The 21,776-nt window shown below is 40.5% G+C and overlaps 1 protein-coding gene across 3 annotated transcripts in view; it reads right to left on the bottom strand.

The window, feature by feature from the left end:
• Positions 1-923: 923 nt before the first annotated feature.
• Positions 924-21,776, bottom strand: part of FBXW7 (F-box and WD repeat domain containing 7) — a 191,479-nt gene continuing 170,626 nt past the window's right edge. For all 3 annotated transcript variants that reach the window (XM_055702646.1, XM_027801671.2, XM_055702652.1), the window contains 8 exons: positions 21,404-21,538; positions 16,796-16,919; positions 14,768-14,904; positions 12,938-13,051; positions 9,624-9,805; positions 8,349-8,574; positions 3,992-4,202; positions 924-2,975 (listed from right to left, as the gene is read on the bottom strand). In XM_055702646.1, coding sequence (XP_055558621.1) covers positions 2,707-2,975; positions 3,992-4,202; positions 8,349-8,574; positions 9,624-9,805; positions 12,938-13,051; positions 14,768-14,904; positions 16,796-16,919; positions 21,404-21,538 — 1,398 coding nt within the window. In that variant the 3' untranslated portion in view covers positions 924-2,706. The remainder of the gene's footprint in view (positions 2,976-3,991; positions 4,203-8,348; positions 8,575-9,623; positions 9,806-12,937; positions 13,052-14,767; positions 14,905-16,795; positions 16,920-21,403; positions 21,539-21,776) is intronic.

Consider the following 21,776-nt stretch of genomic DNA (forward strand, 5'->3'; position numbering starts at 1 on the left):
CAGATTTTTACAATTTGTGGCTGCTCAGTCATTTTGTATGGCTTTTTAATCTCTAGAGGCCAGATGGAAGCGTGATCCTTCAGCATCACTTGTTTTGCATAACGTAGGGACTGGAATTACGTTTGAAATAGCACATACTCATAGATGTGTAAGTATATAAATATTTTTCTTTTTCATCCATGTCTTTTCTAATGTTTTGTTTTTCTTTAATAACAGTTTTCTATGGGGAAGATCGTCATGAACAAGTAAATGCTATGTCCTGAGAGAAGAGTCTTACACAGAAGAAAACAATGATTTTGGTCAAGGAGAGTTGACAGAGAAATCAACACCCAAGAGGTATGTTTCAGAGACAGCTGGTGACTTACCTTTGTTTCAGGGCACTGATAAAGCTGCTGTTGAACTGGAATGATAGGGGTGGGTTTTTTGTCTTCTTTGGATGCTTTATTACAATCTTTCCTACAATCCTAACTTTGCTTTTAGTTGTATTTATGGATTTATTCTCTGCCGTCAGAGTGCAATCAATTGATTGAAATCCATAAATAATAAACTTCAAGTTTCAGTTTAAGATGGGGTGACAAGATGCTATCTGAAGAAGTCTTATGCACTTGAGCAGCTTTTTATAGCTAACTGCCGCCAGAGTAAAATCCTGACATGTTCTTAGTGATAGGAAGCTAATGGCTTTCCTGCGTGTTTGTTGAAGCCCATGTGACAAATCCTATACAGTAACTGAAGGAGAGAACACTCATGCACCTGTTTGTGGAAGGGTTACATAAAAAGTCCTGCAACATTATTTTAGCTTCTACCAGTAAGCTGAGCAACTTGACCTGCTTTACCCTTCATAGGATATATGATATTAAATTGACAAGAAGAAATAGGGAAAGAAAAAAAAAAAAAAGACAAAAAAAAAAAAAAGACAGACATGCTAACATGAAAAAACACATTTTATTGCACTTAAGTTATAAGAAAATAAAATTTCTAAGTGAATCAAACCATAGACACAATCCCTTTAAAGGTTGTTTTCCTCCATCATGTCAGGTTGTTATATAACTAAAATTAACCAACTGGAATCTGATTGTTTTAAATCAGACTATAAATAAAACAAAAAAAAAAAAGGAGGAAAAAAGATCGCCTAGGATACAGTGTTAAACCACTTTCACAGTTCAGCTTGAGTTGTGGCTCTTGGAGAATGAGGCAAACCATTTGACTCTTTCATTTCTCGTTTTGTTTGCATGTGACATCTTTACAAAAACTTAAGTTTTTGCTCTGTCAGTTCCTCCCAGCAATAACTGTAACAGTTGTTTTATTTCTCAAATACTGTAAAACACTAAGACTGACCAGCAACTTTATTTTAATTTTTGTATTTTATAATATTTTTTAAAAATTTTGTCAGTTTTTTAATGTATGTTCATTCCATTCACCACAGCCCTCACAAAGAAAAATTTCCCCACAGAACAGGCTGCAATAGCTTTGTTCTAAGGAATGTGTTTTAATTTTTGCCCAGAAAAAAGAAAATAAGCTTTGCACACACACTCAATTCTTTATTTGCAGGCAAACTTCACTCTTTAATTGTCTGAAACTCTTCCACTCTCAGCCTCTTAGAGGCACAGTTGGCTCAAGTTTCAGTGGCAAAAAGTCTTTTTCTGTAACCAAACTAGAGCAAATTTGGAATTCAGTCTGGGACTAAAACGTCACAGCAGAAAAAAAAAATAAAAAAAAATAATTTGCTTTTCTTTCTTTCATTTAGCAGCATAAATAAGTTTGGCCACTGGGAATACAGTACAGGGGTGGGACAACAATCCCGTAATTGAAGACCTACTTCTAGCACCAGCATTGCTAATTAAATCCATCAGAGGACTCTCAAAACCCAGGACAACTTGCCACCTCAGAGCAACTTATGCATTGAAGAGTGTAAATGGAAGCAACAGTAAATAGATTAAACAGAGGCTAATACTGTGATTGACATTGGCAATGGTTGGCAAAAAAAAGAGGAATAAAAGAAAAAAAAGAAAAAGCTCCGATAAAACTGTACAAAACAATTCACAGTAATATTTTAGCTTTTCCACACCAGGAATGGACTCTTGGTTGTTGTTTGTTTTTTGTTGTTTTTTTTTTTTTTCATTGCAGATGCTCTCTAGTTTTTTGAAAGTCAACCAGTGACTGCTCGCAGAGGTTGGAAGGGGACCTCTGGAGGTTGTCCGGTCCAACCCCCTGCTCAGAGCGGGGCCAAGGGACAGCGCGTTGCTCGGAGGGGCTGCCGGGACCCAGGGTGGCCCATGGGTGCACGAGCAGGCTTGCCTGTGCAGCTTCTTTAAAGATCTTTGTGGTAAAATAACCTGTTAACAAGAACTGTAACAATTTTTTTTTTTTTCACCTCCAACTTGCTCAAGGAGCAGTTGGAGGAAAGTAAAGAAATAATTGCACCTGGTTTCATTTCAAAAGTCGTATTTTTGCAAAGCTGCCCCGGTCAAAAGTGTAGCCTTTTTATGTGACGAGACAGCAAACGCCTCTCTTGTCAGTTATAGTTTGTCATCTTTGTCTTCTCCTTCGTAGTCTGTAGGTCTTTAGGATCTGTTGCCCCAAGGCAACATCCTGCACCACCAAGGACAAGGGATTTTTTTTCCTTTTTTTTCTTTTTTCTTTTTTTTTTCAGGGGGAGGGAAAGGAGAACATCGTCTACACGTTTGGACAAATTCATCTTTCTGCCCTTCACTTCATATCCACGTCAAAGTCCAACACCAGCAGCTTTGTTTCCTCAGTTCCGTTGCGGCTCCCAACCGCACACACTAGCTTTGTGTTAGAAGCTCTGATCCGCCACACGACGCCTCCGCTTCCCCCACTCTCCAATGTGACTAGATTTCGGATAAATTCACCCGTTTTCAAGTCCCAAAGTTTTACAGTCCCATCATCTGAGCTGGTAATTACAAAGTTCTTGTTGAACTGTAAACAGGTCACAGCACTCTGATGCTTGTTGGGACCTGTAACAGCAAACCAGAACATGTTTTACTTGCAATTAGAAAGCAACGTCAGACAGCACTGCATATGGAATAAATACCTGGCTATTTGCATGCGGTTGTTTCTACTAGACATGCTAACTCAGTTTTTGTACGTTACAAGGTACAGAAGCCTTGCCATGCTTTCAAAAAGTGAATGCGGGTATAGGAAAACTCCCCATTATTTCCTTCTTCGTTACAGTGACCTTGTTTTGTTGTATACATGTATGCAGGGCAAGTGTGCACTTGGACATTCATGAAGACGAACTCAACGATCCAAAATTTGGTGGCCTGGCCGCTGTGTTTGTCTTCAAGTCTCTTTGAAGCGTTATTATGAGACTATTGGTAAATACTGACAGTTAAACATTGACGTAGAAACATACGCTGTTAAAATGGAAATTTGATTTTCTGCTTTAGCCAGCGATGCTGCATGTGATATACGGGAATGATATAAGACCTTTTTTGTGGGGAGAAACAAAACAGCGTGCTCATGCGCCTGATGCCTGAGCAGCAAATGTCAAAATGGAAACAAAACTCTTTCTTCTTACTGAAATAAAGAAAACCTCTTCCACGCATTTCTCTTGATTTATTGCGACAGACAGTGTACTTTGCCTCCCGATCCAATTAATCACTAGGCTTTGAAACATCCAAGTGACCCCTAAATAAATACGTTGACTGACTGTTTTGAGATGTCATTTCCTACATATTTCTGTGGCTTATTAGGCTAATGTACCCATAGCAAATTGCTATCTGTCCAGACCATCTGCCTTTCATAATAGCAAGTGATTTGAATAGATTAGAGAATAGATTAGATTAAGTACATTTTGTTCTACTAATTCAGAGAAAGATCATACAGCTGTCATCAGAAAAATATTTAAGTTGTAAGTGGTCTGCATTTGTTTCTTTGTATGCAATTATTTATCTTTTTTTTTTTAAATACAGAACCTGCAGCATAGATTACTGCAAGCAGCTTCATTTCCATGAAGGTAGTCTAAGCTCACCTTGCAATGTCTGTAAACATTGTCCTGTTTTAATGTCCCAGATTTTGACTGTAGAATCGGCATTCCCAGACACCAGTATATTGTCCTTGAGTTCCATTCCACTTGTGAGAGACTGGTGGCCTGTCAGCGTGTGAATGCAGTTGCCTGTCTCCACATCCCAAACTCGGATGGAAGTGTCAAGAGATCCACTCACCACATGGATGCCATCAAACTACAAGAAAGGTACATCTATTACAAACAGTTACATTAGGAGCTTAAAAGAAGGCTATTAAGCATTTAATTCACTAAATGCAACATTAGATGCTGTATGTTTGGGAACTGCATCACAAAGTAAAAATCTTCCAAGCAGAAGTCAAAGTAGAGATGGCCACGTTTGGTGTCACAGCAGGTGCTTCATGGTGACAGTAATTTCCTGTTGTAGACATGGTCCATGAGGCACACGCTTCAAGGAGAGAGACTCTGAACCCCTGGTCTTTTAAATGTAATACAGCTCCTTTAACCCTAACGGAATCCTGGCTGCAATGCAGTGTAGCAGTAAAAGAAGGTAGTTCTCCTAATAAAGATGTTGACAAGCCAAACCTGGTTTTCACACGTCAGAGGGACTTTAAGCTGCAGAAGGGGAACAACATTAACCACCTACACAAAAGTCAGAAAAATGGAAGGAATGTAATTGAAATATGCTGGGTTTAGCCATTTTATAATCGAAATTGTGTGCCTTTTTTAAAATCTTAAAATTTTAACTTCCTAGTCATTGTAGGGAAAGGCGTACAGGCTAACATGGATGTCCACACTCTTGGATTTTTCTGGGCACATTTTACATATAAAATACGTAGAACATGAATGTGTAGAAAAATCAGCTAAGAGATGAGACACTTGACCAAGAGGACTGAACATGTAGAGAATATAAAGGTGGAAAGTAACTTGAGTGATAGTTGAAAATGACATGAGTTCAGAATTCTCAAAAAAGGAAAGGAAAAGCACCTCAGAATAAAACCAGGGGACTTCAAGGAGGAGTTCTTCAATACATTAAGCCTTCCTTCCCATGAGGTTTTTATATATCTATTCTCTGAGGGGAAGAAGAGTTCAGGAGAGTTGGCACTTTCTTAAAGACACAAACTATCCTGGTGTGAAGGAAAGATGGGACATGTAGTAAATTACCAAGACCCACTTGGCTAAAGCACAAGGAATTGTACAAAAAGTAGAAACCAGATCAATAGATGTGTTTAGAAAAGCACGCTGGGACAAAATCAGAAAGGCAGGGCACAAAACAAGGGAAAACTAGCAGGAGCCATTAAGGATGATAAAACACCATTCTGCTTAAAAAACCCAACAAACCCAAACAAGAGGAAGGCCAAAAGAAAAAAGCTTATTTATGCTCAGCGGGAAGGAAACACCGAGCGAGGCCAGCTATTTAACTTTTTTTTGCTTCAGTCCTCAGCCATCTGAGCACAGCCTCACAGCGCTAACACCACTGACAACTGAGCACAGGCTTTGCTAGAATGGGGAAAAACCCACATAAGGCAAGTTGTTTTGAGACAGTCTCGGAGACATCTGCTGCTATCTTTGAGGACCCATGGAAGACAGACAAGTTTCAGATGGCAAATAAAAATATTCCTGTCTTTATTGAAGGGAGATGATGACGGGAGATGGGGAATTATGGATTGGTCGGCCTAACTTCCAGTTTCCAGAAGGAACTAACAAATAATCAGTTTGGTTGTAAGCCCTTAAAAAGGCGGTAAGTAGCAGCAAACACAGATTTGTGGGACAATTATCTTAACTAACATGATTATTTTTTTCTGTGACAGACTAAAAAGCCATGTGAAACAGCAGATGTCTTGGCTGTGTTTTCACAAAGAGGGAGGCAAATTTGAGGGAGGGATACCATCCCGTTCAGAACTTTGGTCACAGCATGATTAGAGACAGCAGAAACAGTTCCAGGGGGGCGGTCTGGCATTTAGGATTTTCATTAGGATTTGGATGACATTTGAAACGGTAGAACCGACCCAAAGCAAAGAGCATAAAAGTCAAGAGATAACTGTGAAGATCTGAGCTTGGCAGTGAATGAATGAAGGTGCAGCTGCAGCCTGGAGGAATGAAGGCTGGGCAGGAGTCTTTGTTATAGCTCGGGCAATCTGACGCTACTTGTCCACATATCTAATAATAGCCAAGAATGAACCCAATTAAGAGAACTCAGCTATCTCAGACTGCTTCTTTTTGTAAAAGCTGCAGAAAACCAGCATCTTGGATCTCTACAGTCAAACGTGGTTGAGGATGGCACCTAAGTTCAAAAGAACGTAGAGAGGGGCTGGCACATACGCACTGCTTATCTGCGGTATGCACTGCATCGCTGGTGAAAATATACTAAAAAAAGAAACTCAGGGGTATGCTATATAAGGCATATAAAATGATCTTTCACTTCTAGTAAGCACTGGTAAGACTTTGACTGAAATTTTGCATCCTGTTTTGGGCATCCTGCTTTCAAAAGAGGCTGTGAACTAAGTGGAGTTCAGATGAAAGGATGAGGAGTGCTAAGTAGGCCAGCAGACTTGTTGGGTGGAAATACTACAGAATATTTTACTTTCCTAAACAGAACTAAACCAGATCGTTCTAACAAATTTTTTTCCTCCTTTTCCTCAAATTAATTGTATTCCATGTGCATAAGGTATTCGGAAAGAGAGGTTTAAGGCTGGACATGAAGACGGACTTTACTCTGATACTGCAGTGGTCGAGCTGTTACCCAAGAACCCTGAGAATGCGCAGATCGCTTCAAAGGCAGCTAAGAAGGAGGAAGGACACAAAACGGTCAGTAGTCTTCAACTGCTGCGTAAGGATCTCTGGAAAATGGGAGGGGGTCTAAAATGGGGAAATACTGAGGTGTAACAGACCCTGCCATGGAGTGGGGGTGGGGGGCCAGGCTGGTTATTCAGCCCGATCGTTCCATCTAGGAGTTCTGCTGTCTGGGGCTATCTCAGGCCAAAGGGCAGGAACTCACCAGGCGATTTTAAAGACTCTTTCTGCCCTCACCTGTAAGCACCTGTAGCCTCCTGCCCCTCAGAAATTTGTTCTAGAATGCCAAGTTCCATTTACAGGATGTAAATAGTATCGGTGTGTAACATAACCCAATTATTTGATCCATTATTACTACAGTATCAGAGCGAGACATGAATATTCATGAGCCCAAACAAGAGCCTCTGGTGAAGATAAGGCAGAATAACATACGCTGTTCCCGAACTGCCACAGATGAAATACAACCTTTGGAATATTTTTAAGTGATAGGGAGGTAGTACAGCATTTTTAACTTGCTTGTTGCTTGTTGAGAGAATACTCCTCAGCATATGAATATAAGAGAAGGGCTGCAGATTTTTGATAAATTTTGCTGCATATTTTGGGAAACAGATTATTTTGTTTGTATTATTTTGAGATATACCTTATGAAAGATACACTTTATGAAAAAGAGCTGTAGCACTGAGCTTCACTTTCTGAGCCACAAACCAGCGTAGTTACATGCCGAATGCAATTTCCAGATTTTGAACTTTTGTTCCGTTTCTTTTTCAAGTCCTGCCAGATTGTGGTGAGAACAGGCGCAAGCATGAAATTACTTTCTTTCGCCTTTCAACGCCTGGAAATGACGCACTGACTCTATGGATGGACGATATGATCTTTTGGGTTAGTGAAGGTACGAAGAGGGTATGTGGGTCTCTGGCAGCTTGGGCCATGCCGCAGAGCAGCACCGTAATAACCTGCACCTGCAATAACATGTCTCGATTGAAAAGCCTCACAGTTGTAGATCTGGCCTCTGCTTGGAGAAGAGGAAGCAGAGGGGCTGGAGATTTACATCAGAACATTACAATTTAGGTTCAGTGTTACTGTGAATCACGATTTGGAACTGGAAGATGGACAAGGATAAACAGATCTGCATAATTCAGAACCTTAATCCGATGGTATTTTTGGGCACATCTTCAATTACTACATCATCCAATTTATTTAAAACAGTAAGTTTAGAATTTCTTCGGGTAAAGCAAAAATATAGGTCCAAAATACATGCAAGTTTTCAACAAAACCCCAACCAAACAACCCAGCAACCCACAAAACTACTTAATTCGCTGGTACAGATTTGGGCTTTATTGTATTGGGTGCTTTAAAGACAATGCTCCTCTAAAACAATCTCAGTTTCTAAATCAGGACAAGATATAACAAGTGCAACAAAATGAAAGAGGGGACTCTATCACTGATGCCTCTATATTCTCGTGGCCTGTATAATTCTGGAGTAGGTACCCACAATTCAATAAACAAGGTGAAATAAACTGACTTTAAATTTTACTTAAGGCAGCTAAAGCAGCAGATGAAAATCACATACCTGTAATGAGTAGACTCTGTTAGTATGCCCTTGCAGTGTGTGCAGACAGGTCTCTGTCTCTGGATCCCAAACTTTGACCATAAAATCATATGCACCACTTACAACCCTTCTGCCGTCATACTGAACGCACCGAACTGCAGCTACGTGGCCCATCAGAACGTGCAAACACTGGCCCGTCTCTATGTCCCAAACTCTCAGTGTAGCATCTCGAGACCCACTGACCACTCTGGAGGAACAAGAAAACCCCTCCTGTACTTAGCATTGGACACAGAAGTATTAACACAATTAGACTGGATATAAATCAGTTACGAGTTTTAATTTGGGACAGTAAGTAGCATTACTCTGCTAGCCACCAAAGATCTGGTTTGGCGTGACATTTCATTAGGGTCACAAATGGCTTGAGTGTTTTAATTCCTTGCTCTACTCACCTCCTCAGGATCTATTTGATATAATTGGCAATCAGTATTTAAAAAGGCACTTCATTCCTGAACAGCAAAACGATGCCCTAAGAAATTATGAGGACTGTTGTATCTACCTATGAAAGCTTACTAATATGCTGAGCTCCAGCCGGTGCTACGTTTTAATGACTGAGTTAACTAATAACGAACAAAGATGTTCTTCAGAAGTTTGACATTTGGTAAAGTAACGGTTATTCTGCTTGATTTTTTTCAGTTTATACTTTTACAAGCTTTTTTAGGCAAGAACAGAAATGAGAAGGAATTTAATATTGATGGTATTGATATAGAAAAAAACCCTCCTCGTTCTTCAAAAAAGAAGAAATGCAACCAACAGACACTCTGTCTACAGCTTCGTACCACAGCCAAGTAAAAGAGCTTTGCCAATGTTCCTTGAATCAAGACATGGTTTACTATTGCAGAAATTATGATCTAATCAGTTATAAGTTAAATAAACTACTTTAAAAGGCATTCTGTAAAATGAGTAGAAGTTTGTCGCACTGACAAAAAGGAAAAATTATTCAGCGTGTGGGAGACTGGATCACAGTGTAACAAAGAATTAGCTCTGAAATAATGTAGAATGTGACTTAGAAAGTACATGACTCAATTTTCTGCTCTTTAATTAGTACTCTTATGCTTTTGCTTCTATTAATCATCTTGTCCCTTGTGTTGATGATTTACGTAGTTTAATTTGACTGCTTTGCCTGGTTTGTATTTCACTCAACGTTGGATGAGGCACCCAGGTTTAACAAGCATTTTCCGCAAACACAACTGTAAATTACAAGCCAAACCATGGCTGTAGCTTTGGACAGAGCCTTACCTTTTCTCATGGAGATGCATGCAGCGAACGGTGGAGGTGTGTCCGTACAAGGTGTGTATGCATTCCCCAGTCTCAGCGTTCCAGACTTTCAACGTTCGGTCTGTAGATCCACTAATGATGATATTGTCCCTCATCTGTGATGACCAGACTCCGCCTGTGTGCCCAACCAGCGTTCTCAAACACTGAAAAGGAATATTTTGCCTTGTTATCCTTTTGTCGGAGTTGAACGGAAACTTAAGAAAAAGTAATTTAGGAGGTAACAGTAGCCTCTCAGAGCAGGAAGCCAGAAGACCCCTGGAGACTGCTTTGTGATTGAACAAAAAAAAACCCCACCCCTTTTAGACAATACTCTTCAAATTTCTCTCTCCATTGTGAGTACTTGGGACTATAAGGAATTTTCCCTGTAATATTCCCCTTGATAAACTGAAGCGTCTTTCCAAATTTCTCAATACAGGGCATGTTTTACAGCCTTGAGTCATTTTCCTGGCATTTTCCCGAGTCACTGCAGGTTTTCCAACAGCGTTTTGAAGCGTGAGTGTTAGAACTGGAGAAAGCATTCACTTCGTAGTTTACCACTGATCTATAAGCCATGTACTCTTACTGTATTTTCTGTTTGTTTATCCAAGAAACATCACATGCTGTAAGCCATAGCTACAGCATCAATACTGCAAAATCACGTTTCAAACCTTTTCCAGACTGTACTGTTGCCCAGGAGGGAATCCCACACTACATAAGCACAGCCTACCTCCTTCTTTGATCCTGTACGTATGACATGATTTCTCACTATGCAGAGGCAGTGTTTGCTCACACCTACTTCTGTAAAACCTCCATCACTCTGGAACAATGACTTGTCTCCGTCTCTCAGCCTGTATTCCTTACAAGTCACAACTATATATGCTTCCTCACCAGGCAGCAGTAAGCGCTAATTAGCACAGACAAGAAGAGATCCTTGCAAGACCCCTCTAGTAAGATACTCCATGAAGATTCTGCTTTCGCATTAACAACATGATCTCTATAATTACCCACTTTCTAACCCATTTAAATACGTGCCATGTTGATTTTTGCATTGTTCTATTTTCTTCAATCGTGTCACAGGGATACAGTCCTGCAGTGCACACAGCCAGCTACTTCTGCACTATTATTTTTATCAGTCAAACCTCTAACTGCATGAGAAAAGAGGTCAAGTCAAGACAGTTTGATGATCTCTTCTTCTGTAATCTAATGCTAAGCAGCATTAATTGCCGTGGCCTTCCTTTAACTGTTAGTTGACTCCTCTTGACGTAGTCCAATATTTTTTATCTGAGATAATGTATCCTAAATACCCAGTCTTTCCGTTTACTCCATTTAAATACTGACACATTTTAGCTTTCTGGCTATTCTCTGGATCTTCTCTTTGTGCTTGTACCTTTTGAAAACACACCAGTTTTACCCCACAAGTTACTTGAGAAAAAAAAAAAACAAACGTGAAATACCTATTATCTGCATCAACTGTAATAAAAAAACCCACAACTTTGGTAGTTGTTAACATCCTTGTGAGTTTCTGCTGAAGTGTTGTTCTATTATCACACAATGCTTTATGTCTATCATGTGAAATTTCTTCCAAAAAACCCATTTTTTTCCTGCATCAGTGACAGCATACTAATTTCTGTTGTTAATATCCTGTTCTAACATCCTTGAAAATGCTTTGCTCCTGTGTTGTGCATGGAGTTCCTGTTCTTTAACATTTTTTACCAGTCTTCTGCAATTCCTGGCTCCTAGCTTAATTCACTGCTATCAAATCCATCTTTTTAAATTCATAGCTGTTATTCATTTTTACAATTCCCGGTTTTTGGTTGTTTTTTTTATTTCAACCAATTTGCTTGTATTTTAAGAAATCATCCTTCTAAAGCAGTAAGAACACAGAATCCTTATTCTGGGCTTTACATCTGTCAAGGGAATTATTTAGTCATGTTCATTTGCACAAACCAACCTTAAGGGGTTTTTTATTTTACTTATTCTCCGGCATCAGTAAGTACGAGGGCTGATACAGCCTCTTCCATCTTTTGTACACAATTTCTGGCTCTCCTAAAGGTTTGCGGTAGTCACACTAGGATTTGTAATTACATTCCAAAAATTACCAAACAGGAATTGTTAAGTCATGCTCCTGTGATCAATTTTATGTATTTAAAGGAACATTTTGCTTTTGAGAGGGCGGTACATACAAAGGAAGTGTTTTTCATTTGAATTTAGGCTGCCCTTTTCAATTAAAAAATGTAAATTTCAATACGGGTTCCTTCATTACTTTGTTGTAGGGAAGCCAACAGAGGCAGGTGAGGCTGCCTGTTGCTTTTAATTTTATACTTCCCCACAGTAGTATTTACAATCCTGTCAAGGATCTTCTAGGCATGCAAAGACAAATGCTTAATATATTCAGTTTCAACATTACAAAGCAGATACCTTTCACATCTTAAACATGTTATCCTCAATAGCTGTCTTGTTCACATAACTGTATCATTACAACAAAGCTAAGTACACACAATACTAGCCTAGAAGGGAAGTGTTTCCCCGAGGCCTTTTCTATACCCTGGGAGCATGGTCAGTCACCTTAAAATGAAAAACCTCTGTGCTGAGTAGCTGTGATGTTCTAACATCAGTGAAACGTTCAGTACTGTCTTTTTGATTGCACATATTGTTTTGCTTCTCTAAGCCAAAATTAAATTATTGAAGCTTATTAAATTCCTGCCTGAGCTGGATCTAATTTAACAGGAAATATTTAAACCTAAAGCAAGTTATTACTGGTTTGGGGTTTTTTTTGGTGGCTCAGCAATATAGTAGAATATAGTAGCTTAGAAAGGAAAACCAAACTTGCTATTTGAAATCCGAGCCAGTGAAAAGAACGCCCCATTTGAATAACTTGAAAACAACAGAAAGAATGCTGGAAGACAAGTGAGAAAGGGAGATCCAGAGGGGTAAAAGCAGGCTAAATTAAGCTTTAAGGAAGATAAAGTAATGTATCTGTCCAAATTCTTTAGAATCCATGTCACAAATGACTCTCCAAGAATAGCAGAATTGCCAAGAGAACAAGGATACATGCCAATGGTAACATGAGCAGCATTGCAATTTCACATCAAGGTGACTTTTCTGAACCACACTAGTTTCTGTGCAGGAAAAGATGACCCAAAATGTTTACTGGTCCCTTTTCTGATCCTTGCACCAGACGACACTAAAGACCACCCTGCAGTGCCGTCTGATGGCGCAGCAGCATTCCTGACATACCGGTGCTCTACCTGTAGCTCATTTCCTAAGGAATTCAACAACACAACCCACTGACTGACCTTGCCTGTAACCGCTGACCACACTTTCAGCGTGTTGTCGTCAGAGCCGCTCACTATTCGGTTCCCGCAGAACTGAAGGCATGTGATCACATGGTCATCGTGGCCTTTGAGCACCTGCCGATACAGAACATAAAAACGTACGGTCACAACTGAACGCAGGAGATTAGAGAGAGAAGCAGGAGCAACTAAATGCTCTTCTGATTCATAAATTGTAAAATGCCAGAGCTGCTTCAATAATAATAAGGCCCTTTAATCCCATGTGTCAAGTCTAATTTACCACCAGCTGGGACCAAAGAAGGTCTCTTCCTTCTTCCACGCGGTGATACGGCATTGTTTAGCAAGCGCATGACCGTTATTGTAAGCCTCCTAAAAGTACCAGGAAAAACCACTAATAAAGGTAGGCTGACTTAGTAACTGGACATTGCTCAATTCCTCTGCAGTTATTCCATCTCTTTTTATTTTTCGGTTGCGTTACTTTTACCTTTGAAGAGTTGTTTCAACCTTAAACAAAAAGGATGGGGTTGTATCATTTGCTGCATATTTGTATTTCAGTGGTCAAGGCTGCCTGTATCTGTTTATTTTTTTCCTTACCAGCCAAGCACTGTAATCTATTAAATGCCAGGCAGCACCGAAGTAAAAAACTAGAAAACCATTAACCCAATTAAATACAAACAAAAGTGATAATTTAACGTGCTGGAAATGTGGATTGGAATGTTACTTTATAGAGGCGGGATTTTCAATGCTTGGTTTGGGAAAAACTGCAATTCGGTATATTTTACTGCAATATAGCAAAAAAATCCTTATCAGAATACAGAGGATGAGGAATTTTTTATTTAAGACATCTGAACACTTTTCAAGATGTTCATTGAAATGAAATGGGCATTTAGATAATGCCTCAGGCTGTAATTTTAATAATAATTCCAAGATAACTTGATGTGGCGTATCAAGGCAAGAAATATGGAGCTGTTGCCAGAGATGTACATAAGTCACGGCCAAATAAACAGCAGGATATAGCTATAGGTTTTTCACTGGAATTTTTTTGTTCTTGTTTTTGTTATTTTGTTGTGCGGTAATCAAGAAAACGTTTGTTTTTTAAAAATTAAATTAAAATTAAAAAAAAACTTAAGGCAAATTGCCTTAAAACCGTAAAAGTCTATGAATATGGGTTTTCTTCATGTTTCTGACTGCTCGTTCAATACCAGCTTTGATTAGACAGCTGCTGTTCTATTTTACAAAAGGTTTGAAGTATTGCTTCATATCTTCATATTGGAAAAGCTGTGATGATAACGCATCAGTGTCATTAAAGAATTTTATTATTTTTTTAATCAACATGGAATTAAGTTATTGTCTTGTGCTGCTCAATTTAGAAGAATATGTATAAAAATAAAGCATGAAATGGTCACAGAATAGTTGTGGAGTATTTTTATGTTGTGACATGGCCAAGCTCTACAAATACATGTGTGTAAGTGTGTGTATGTATGTATTTATAGGTAGCGTGTGTGTATTTACATGTAAGTATTTCCAGTTGAGTTTCTGAGATGACCTGTCTCAAAAGAGGCTGGCCTATTTACAGGAATTCATGAAACTGTACAGATTTTTTTAGAACAGCAGTGAAAGAATTCTACTGTATGAAGAATCACATTCTGATTTGCTAATAGGGTGCTCCGAAATTAATTTAAACCCAGGGCAGGTGAGCTAAAATATTTTTTTTTCTGCAATAACATGTTGCTTTTGTGCATAGATAGTCTGGTGTGTCCAAAGGAAAAAAACCCCAGAGCTATGAGCTTATCCTGCTTTGTTCACGGCCGTGCACACAGCTCAGAAACTTACCTTAGGCGATTTCAGTTCTCCTCGCCGCCAGTTGGTATCAATCCTGTGTTGTCTAATGTAGGCGCTTTTCCACGGACTGTGTATAAAGCCTGGTTTTATTACTTTCCTCCTCTTGATATGTAATGGTTCATCAATCCCTAAAATGAATTTTAAAAAAGGAGGGAGGGGGAGAGATGAGGCCACCCCAAGGAGAACGACTTCTGTCCCTCGCAGACCTTTACAGTGACCCCTGACATCACGCTCACGGAGGTGACAGCCTCCTGCACACAGTATTTGCACTGTGTGTCGGTCGCAGCGCCCTGCTCCTCAGCTCTTTGTACCATGGCTTTCCTTTGTCGGCAAGCGTAATCATTACTGCAGTCGTGGCTGAAAATGCTCTAGGTCATCATTGCCTGCTGGCAACCTCCTGGCTTGGTTTTGGATCCCCCTTTCTCAGGCAACGTGGCAGAGTATTTCCTCTTTCAAGTGGGTATCGTCCAGCGCGCTCCCCGATTACTCGTACGCTCATTTTGGACCTTCGGAAAGTAAACCTCTTCGTCTGTGGGCCTCCTCTCTGGTCACCCTCCTTCACTACCTTTAGGTTCACTGTGATTCTCGCTATTAGTGAGCTTTTAATTCTTTTCTTGATTGGAAAGGCTGTCTGCTTTTGGCATTGTCCTCTCCTGGCTGGAATTTCAATATAACTGTGCCCTTTCTGAAGGGACACTTAAGCAGTAGGGCTTTGTTTCAACCTTGCTACTACAGGTATTTCCCTCCCCCCGCCCCCCCAGTTCTCTCACCCATCTCTCTTCTGTGCAGCTCCTCTCTCCACCACGTCTCCTTACGAGCAAGTCTTGTCCCTTGCCAGTATGTGGATTTCACTCTCCTGCCTTTAGCCCCTTCTCCGGTGTCTCTATCTGCAACTCTTGAATCAACTGCTCCTGCGTATGACTGAACGCCTCACCACGTCTAACCAGTCTACAGTACTGTTCCGTTCACCTGTGCTCTCATGTCTTCCCATATCTATTTTTACTTCTACGCTCACAAATGTAGGCTCGTTCCCCTCCCAGCCTTCTCCTTTTCTCCTTATTCTGTCCTCTTAATGCATTTTCACTGAGGTTTGTAAGAGGAGACTCTTAGAGGAGATTTAAGAGGTTAGACAGCTGGTTGCCACTGCAAAAGAAAACTGATTAATTTGGGTGCCTTTAGAAACAGCCAGCTACATTCACACCATCATGTTTTTTAAAGCCTGTGCATCAACCTCTCACAAGTTCTTGTCTCCATACTTGGAGGCAGCCCGGACAGGTCCCTGTGTTTGCCCGTGTCCCAGAGGGATACTGCTCTGAGATCCCACGCATGTGCTCTGCCCCCCAGAATAGACTCTGTGTTCATAGAATTCTCCTTAGAAATAGAACCTTATGTTCTTCATGTGCTCAAACATGTGGCTCCTTTCCTGGGAGCCCTTTTTGGCCCGTTCATATTACTGCTGAACCACCGCATCTTCTGATCTGGCACCAGCAGGTGACATCTGTGTGGCTCATGGCCTGTGCCCCCCTCTCTGAGCCATCAAGTTCACACCTTCTCCCCCGACCACGTGCCATTTCTCGGTTAATTTTCCTACACGTGATGTGAAAATAGAGCACCCCTTCTACCCGACCACTGAAACAGTTTTTCCTCCATGTTATGTACAAACTGCAAGACTATACCCGTAGCATTTTTATGTCTCAGCTCTTCCTTGCTTTGGTTGCATTTTGAATAAAAATAATCCTTAAAAAGCAACAATAATTGTATTTTAAAAACATACGCCTAGGATACTTTATGACTAGGATGTTCACACTTACTCTAGCTTCATTTCTAGTACGCCGTGGGTTATTTCTGCTTCTGACTTTCAACAGAGATACATACCATGCAGCTCAAAGCATCAACAGCAGTAAATTTAAAGTCACACGAATTGCCTTCATAAAACTTTAAACTTACTATGTAAATGAACTGTACTTTCAACGACAGCAACACTTTGACCATTACAGCCATTTTTTTGCTCTGCCTTACCCTCCTCTTTGCATTTCTCTCTCCAGAGAAGATTATCTTCAGCCAGAATTCTCCAGTAACGACATGTCTGGGCTGCCTGCAGAAGGTCCCTGGGTTCCAGGAATGACAGCACATACAGTGCCAGCTGTAAAAAAGAAAAAGAAAGTGTATTTCCTGCATTGCTTTTGAAAGGAAAAGTAAAGTAACTCCAAGTATTATCACACCTCAGGGGCTGAAACACAGAAAATTGAAACAGGAAGTTATTAAACAATCTCAGAAACGTAACAGAGCTACGGTTTATTCCAGTGAGAACGTGGAAGTATAACAATCATTCTAAGTAACTACATCCATACAGATCACACCAGAAATTAATCTCGTATTTGCAAGAAGTAGTTGTCAGCTGAAATCGTTATCTTTTTTTAAAATGCAATCCATGTCACTTTGAACCATGACTAAAATAATTGTGTCTACGGTCATCTTAGCTAACAAGTACAGGAAAAGTTATTTGGAGAATTTAACTATAAAGTACAACAGTCACCACATGAGCAAACAGGAAAGTATGTTGTGATGAGTAACGTCCCTCAGTAAACCAAACCGCAGGAGAAGTAAATGCTGTGTGTACCTGAGTTCAAAGCCCTCGGCAGCTGCAGGAAACGCAGCGATCGCATCGCTCATTTTCCCACTAGAATGCAAACACCCCCCTAAGCGGCGTTCCAGGCAGCTTTACGGACTGGGATGCAAAAGGATTGAAATAGGGAACTTTGATACTGTACGCCGCACGTTACCAAAAACATACGGGAAATCCCAATGAACACCAGAAGACAAACAGAGATGAACTTTTCCATGTGACAAAATGAAAGGTTATTGGGAGAATTCAGACCTCAGCTGAGTGAGCTAAGCCCGTACAACAACCACAATAAACCCCCGCAAATCTCCACAAATACCTTCAGATGTACCAAAGTCTTGAACAGGGACAGCGACATCTAAAACACAACCCAAAATGCAGGGACAGCTATCGCTAGGGGTAGGATGACAAAGTACAGCTTTTCTACTTGACAGCAACAACGTATCTCCCCAAGTCATGGAAAATAAAAAGTGTTAAGATGCAGGAAAAGCCCCTTCCATAGCTAAAAAAGAACAAATGTTCTGCAGAAAGAACAATATTGATAATGAGTGATGGAGAGAACTACTTACAGGCTGGAACAGTGGCGTCACTGTCAGTAACTAATAGGATGCAAAAGCTGTCAGGGAAATGAGATCATCCACTTTTACTTCTGCTTGACGTATCTTCTCGTGTTTAGGGTTTTTTATTGAATTTTGAGCTGAAGTTATGACGTATAGCTATAGAATCTGCCCGTCAAAGCAGCACAGACTGAAATTCAGTAAGGAAGTCATAACCGTAGGCTGTTGACCTCAGCACATTTTTTACCTTGTTATGGGAGAAATGTTTCCTTTCAGTAATATATTTCAGTAATATAGACCAGCCTGTGACTGAGCAGGAAATAAAAATTCAATACGCCAGAACTGTTTGCATTTTGACTGCACACACACACCTCGTTTGCAAGTCATCACCTGCAGCTCACGTCGAGCACGTAGTGCTCCACGTTTAAGGGACCCGTGTCTTAAGTTGCACATTAGACCCCGCAGGCACCCCAGGCCAGAAAGCCGGAGCCTTCTGTCCCTACACAGGGGGCCAGCGTTCAGGATCTGGCGTAGGCCGCTCTGCTTGTGCAAGAGCAACAACTGTACCCGTCCTTTCAGACTGTCTTAATTCCTGGTGTGTAAAATTATTTAAGAAGTGCTGTTTGCTCACACACATCAGATAGCCCTGCACGCAGCAAGACTCACCTCTGAAAGAGATCCTTTCCATTTTTGCTGGATGTTCCTTCGCTGACAGCAGAGTTTGTTTAAATATCACTTGTCCTATCTATACAGATATGGACGCTTGCTAAGATGGTGTTAATTAAAACCTGCGAGCCAACCGATTCTAAAACAGGTTACATATGGGTGACATTTATTTTAGACTATATTTATCCACATAGTCTTCAAGGGTCAACACAGCCCACAGTTGACTTTGAGATTAGCGGTGCACAGAAGATGACGTCCCTTTGTCTTAGCTCATGGATCTGGTTATAAGAAAACTTCAGGTAGCAAAGATCTGACCTTTGACTCAACTGTATCTCGGACCACTCTATGCTGTAGTGTTAACAGTACCCGACAATACGCAGTCCCTCGCCTTTTTCTTAACTCACACACACAGCACCAACCAAACTCGGGTGGCTGATTTCAGCAAAACTCCTAGTCTGCTGGTTTCTAGACCTGGGTTTCACAAACAAGTAATTTCAATAATTATTTCTAAAGTCTCAGCAAGAAAACAGAGGAGTATTCATTTTAGATTAATTGTTTGACTGCATGCTTCCTCAGGAGGAAAGCAAACATTTTCTTGATTATTCAGCTATTAACTTACTGTCTTTGCATTGCTGAAAATGTTTTTGAAGAAAAGCCCTCCTGTCCAAATCATCTTCTTGTTCTGGTTAGGTAACACACTCACGGCTTGCATCCAGCAGCACTGGAGATGCTGCAGATGTTAATGTGGAGCGACAACTCGAGAGAGTGTGTTTTCACGGGACACTGGCTTTGGCAGGGAACTCTGTTCACAGAATTACTGACCATAACGACTTGGGTTTGCCCCCAGAGCTCAGCTGGTCCCCCCCCAGCTGCAGCCAGCCTGGGTAGCTGGGGACTGCACCACTCAGGAGATCTGGGTGAAGAGTGATCTTCCACAAGGAAAGGAGATGGTGGAGTTAGCTTGATGGTTTTTGGGTGGGTTTTTTTGTTTGTTTAACTCTGTTTATTTTGGCAACAGTGTCTGGGAGTTAGGAAGCAAAAATTATCTCAGCCAGCTTCACTAGTGAAGTCAGCCTTTTGTGAAGCTAAGCAGCTGACAATATTCCGGTTTCAAGAGGCAAGAAACCTCACAAAAACCAAACAAATTAAAGTTTGCTTACGATACAGTCGAGAGATGTGAGAAAGAAAGCTCTACAGCTAAATAGCCTATCTTTTCTGTGAAGAAATTGCTAAAACTGAAATAACAACATGATCATTAGTCACAGCCCAACCAGATCACTGGTTGTACTTGAATTAGTTTTGCCACTAAATCAGGCAGAGACAACTGAGCTGTGAGGTACGGTTATCAATTCTGTAATACATTTCCAGACTTAATACATGCTGAAGTGGCAAAGTATCTTCTATCTTCCCAAAATACAAAGTTTTGCTGCCTTTCTCTGGTTCTGAACTAAGGCTGCCCTGGGCAGATTCTCTAGAAACAGGACAACCGTGTAGACAGAGGTCTCACTAAACCCTTCTCCTCCCCCAGTCCCTTTTCCATTTATGCAGACGGCTGCCGTAGGAAGCGCTTCGGTAAATACTACTCTCGTGTCGTGTGTATTAGGCTCATACTCATCGAATAAATCGTTTCCAACCCTCACAACTGCTAACCAGACCGGCAGGGGAAGGGTGACGCTTCCTGACTCATGAAGATGTACAGTATGTAACAGGAAAGAAGGGTCTTGTGCATCAACGTATTCAAAAATAGGATACGTACCAGAAAAAATGCCAAGGAACAGAGATACGGGACAGTCTTCAGGTAGTAAGACCATGTCAAACACAGCAACCAAATGTTAGCTCCAGAATACCTTTTATAGAACTTGCCTTGTAAAGCGTTAGTAACTGAAAATAACTGGAGACTTACAAAGACTTCAGCCCTCATGAAAATTTTCACATGGAGAACACAGAATGCCGAAAGAAACAGACTTCCTCCCCAGTCCAAATAACAGAACAATTTCCAATTCCCTAAAATCAATCAAGGTCAGAAGTACCATTTCTAAATTAACTAAACCGTATTCATTTAATTATTGTAGCAAACCGGGTTTATAGTATTTCATATCCACTCTCACGTTCCAGTTGTGAGATCGTCAAGAATTAACTCTTCTGCGGACAGCATTTAGTTACCCACGCTGAAATCCAAATCTTAGTTTCTCTTTAACCTGATACAACGTGATCTGAGTTACAGCAAAGGATTTACTATGAGCTATCTGCTTAATTAGTGTCTGGCTTTATCCTTAGTGAGATGTGCTTTTTTGGGTTTACTTTTGGGTTTTTGGGTAGAGATTTTAGGGCTTGGTTTGTTGAAAAGAAATTCACAGATGACATTCACAAAACCCCCACCACTAAGAGCATTAAACAAAATACTTACAGAATAATGTGCAGAAAGGTCTTGCATCCACAAGGAAATTTTTGTGTGTGCGTGCCCTAACAGGATTAGTTCTCAAAGGCAAAAAAAAAAGCACAATTGGCCCAATTAAGATAAAGAGATATTTTTTAAACTACTGGGATTTTGTTTAAAGGAGTAATTTGTATTTCCAGGTAGCTAAATGCCTATCAAGGGATAAAGGTATGTTACTCTGACGTGACAGTAGCCGTATTTTACGGCAGCGTACCAAACTGTGGCCCTCTGACACCAGTTTACATCACTACGTTGGCAGAACTCACTGCCATAATCATCACGGAAGTTTTTAAAAGGCGGCGGGTGATGCACCGCACAGTCCAGCATGAACCTGTATTTCTCACCTCTTTTGGGAGCAAGGAAATGAAGTCTCTTTGAAACTGGGGCTCTATCACTTGCATCATGTGTTTTACTTGTGTTGGTTCGCAACTATCAATGAGTTCATCTAAAGCAAGTAATTTCTCTGGTCCACTCCAGCTCTGCAAGAAAAAACAAGGAAGAAACAGTAAAAACTTAGTTTAACAGACTGGTTTGGTTTCTATCAGTCAGTGCCGCTGCTTTGCCAATCAGGCAAGTTAAGTTTCCTTGTTGACCGATACACACGCGTATAAAAAGCCAGGAAGAGAAACGCTCATGTTAATTACACAAAAATGAGAAGTTAATCAACTCAAAATATTCAAAATTACTACACTGATTCATAAGCTAAGAAAGGATTTG

The sequence above is a fragment of the Falco cherrug genome, chromosome 1, assembly GCF_023634085.1.
Source record: "Falco cherrug isolate bFalChe1 chromosome 1, bFalChe1.pri, whole genome shotgun sequence".
Classification (NCBI taxonomy): Eukaryota; Metazoa; Chordata; class Aves; order Falconiformes; family Falconidae; genus Falco; species Falco cherrug.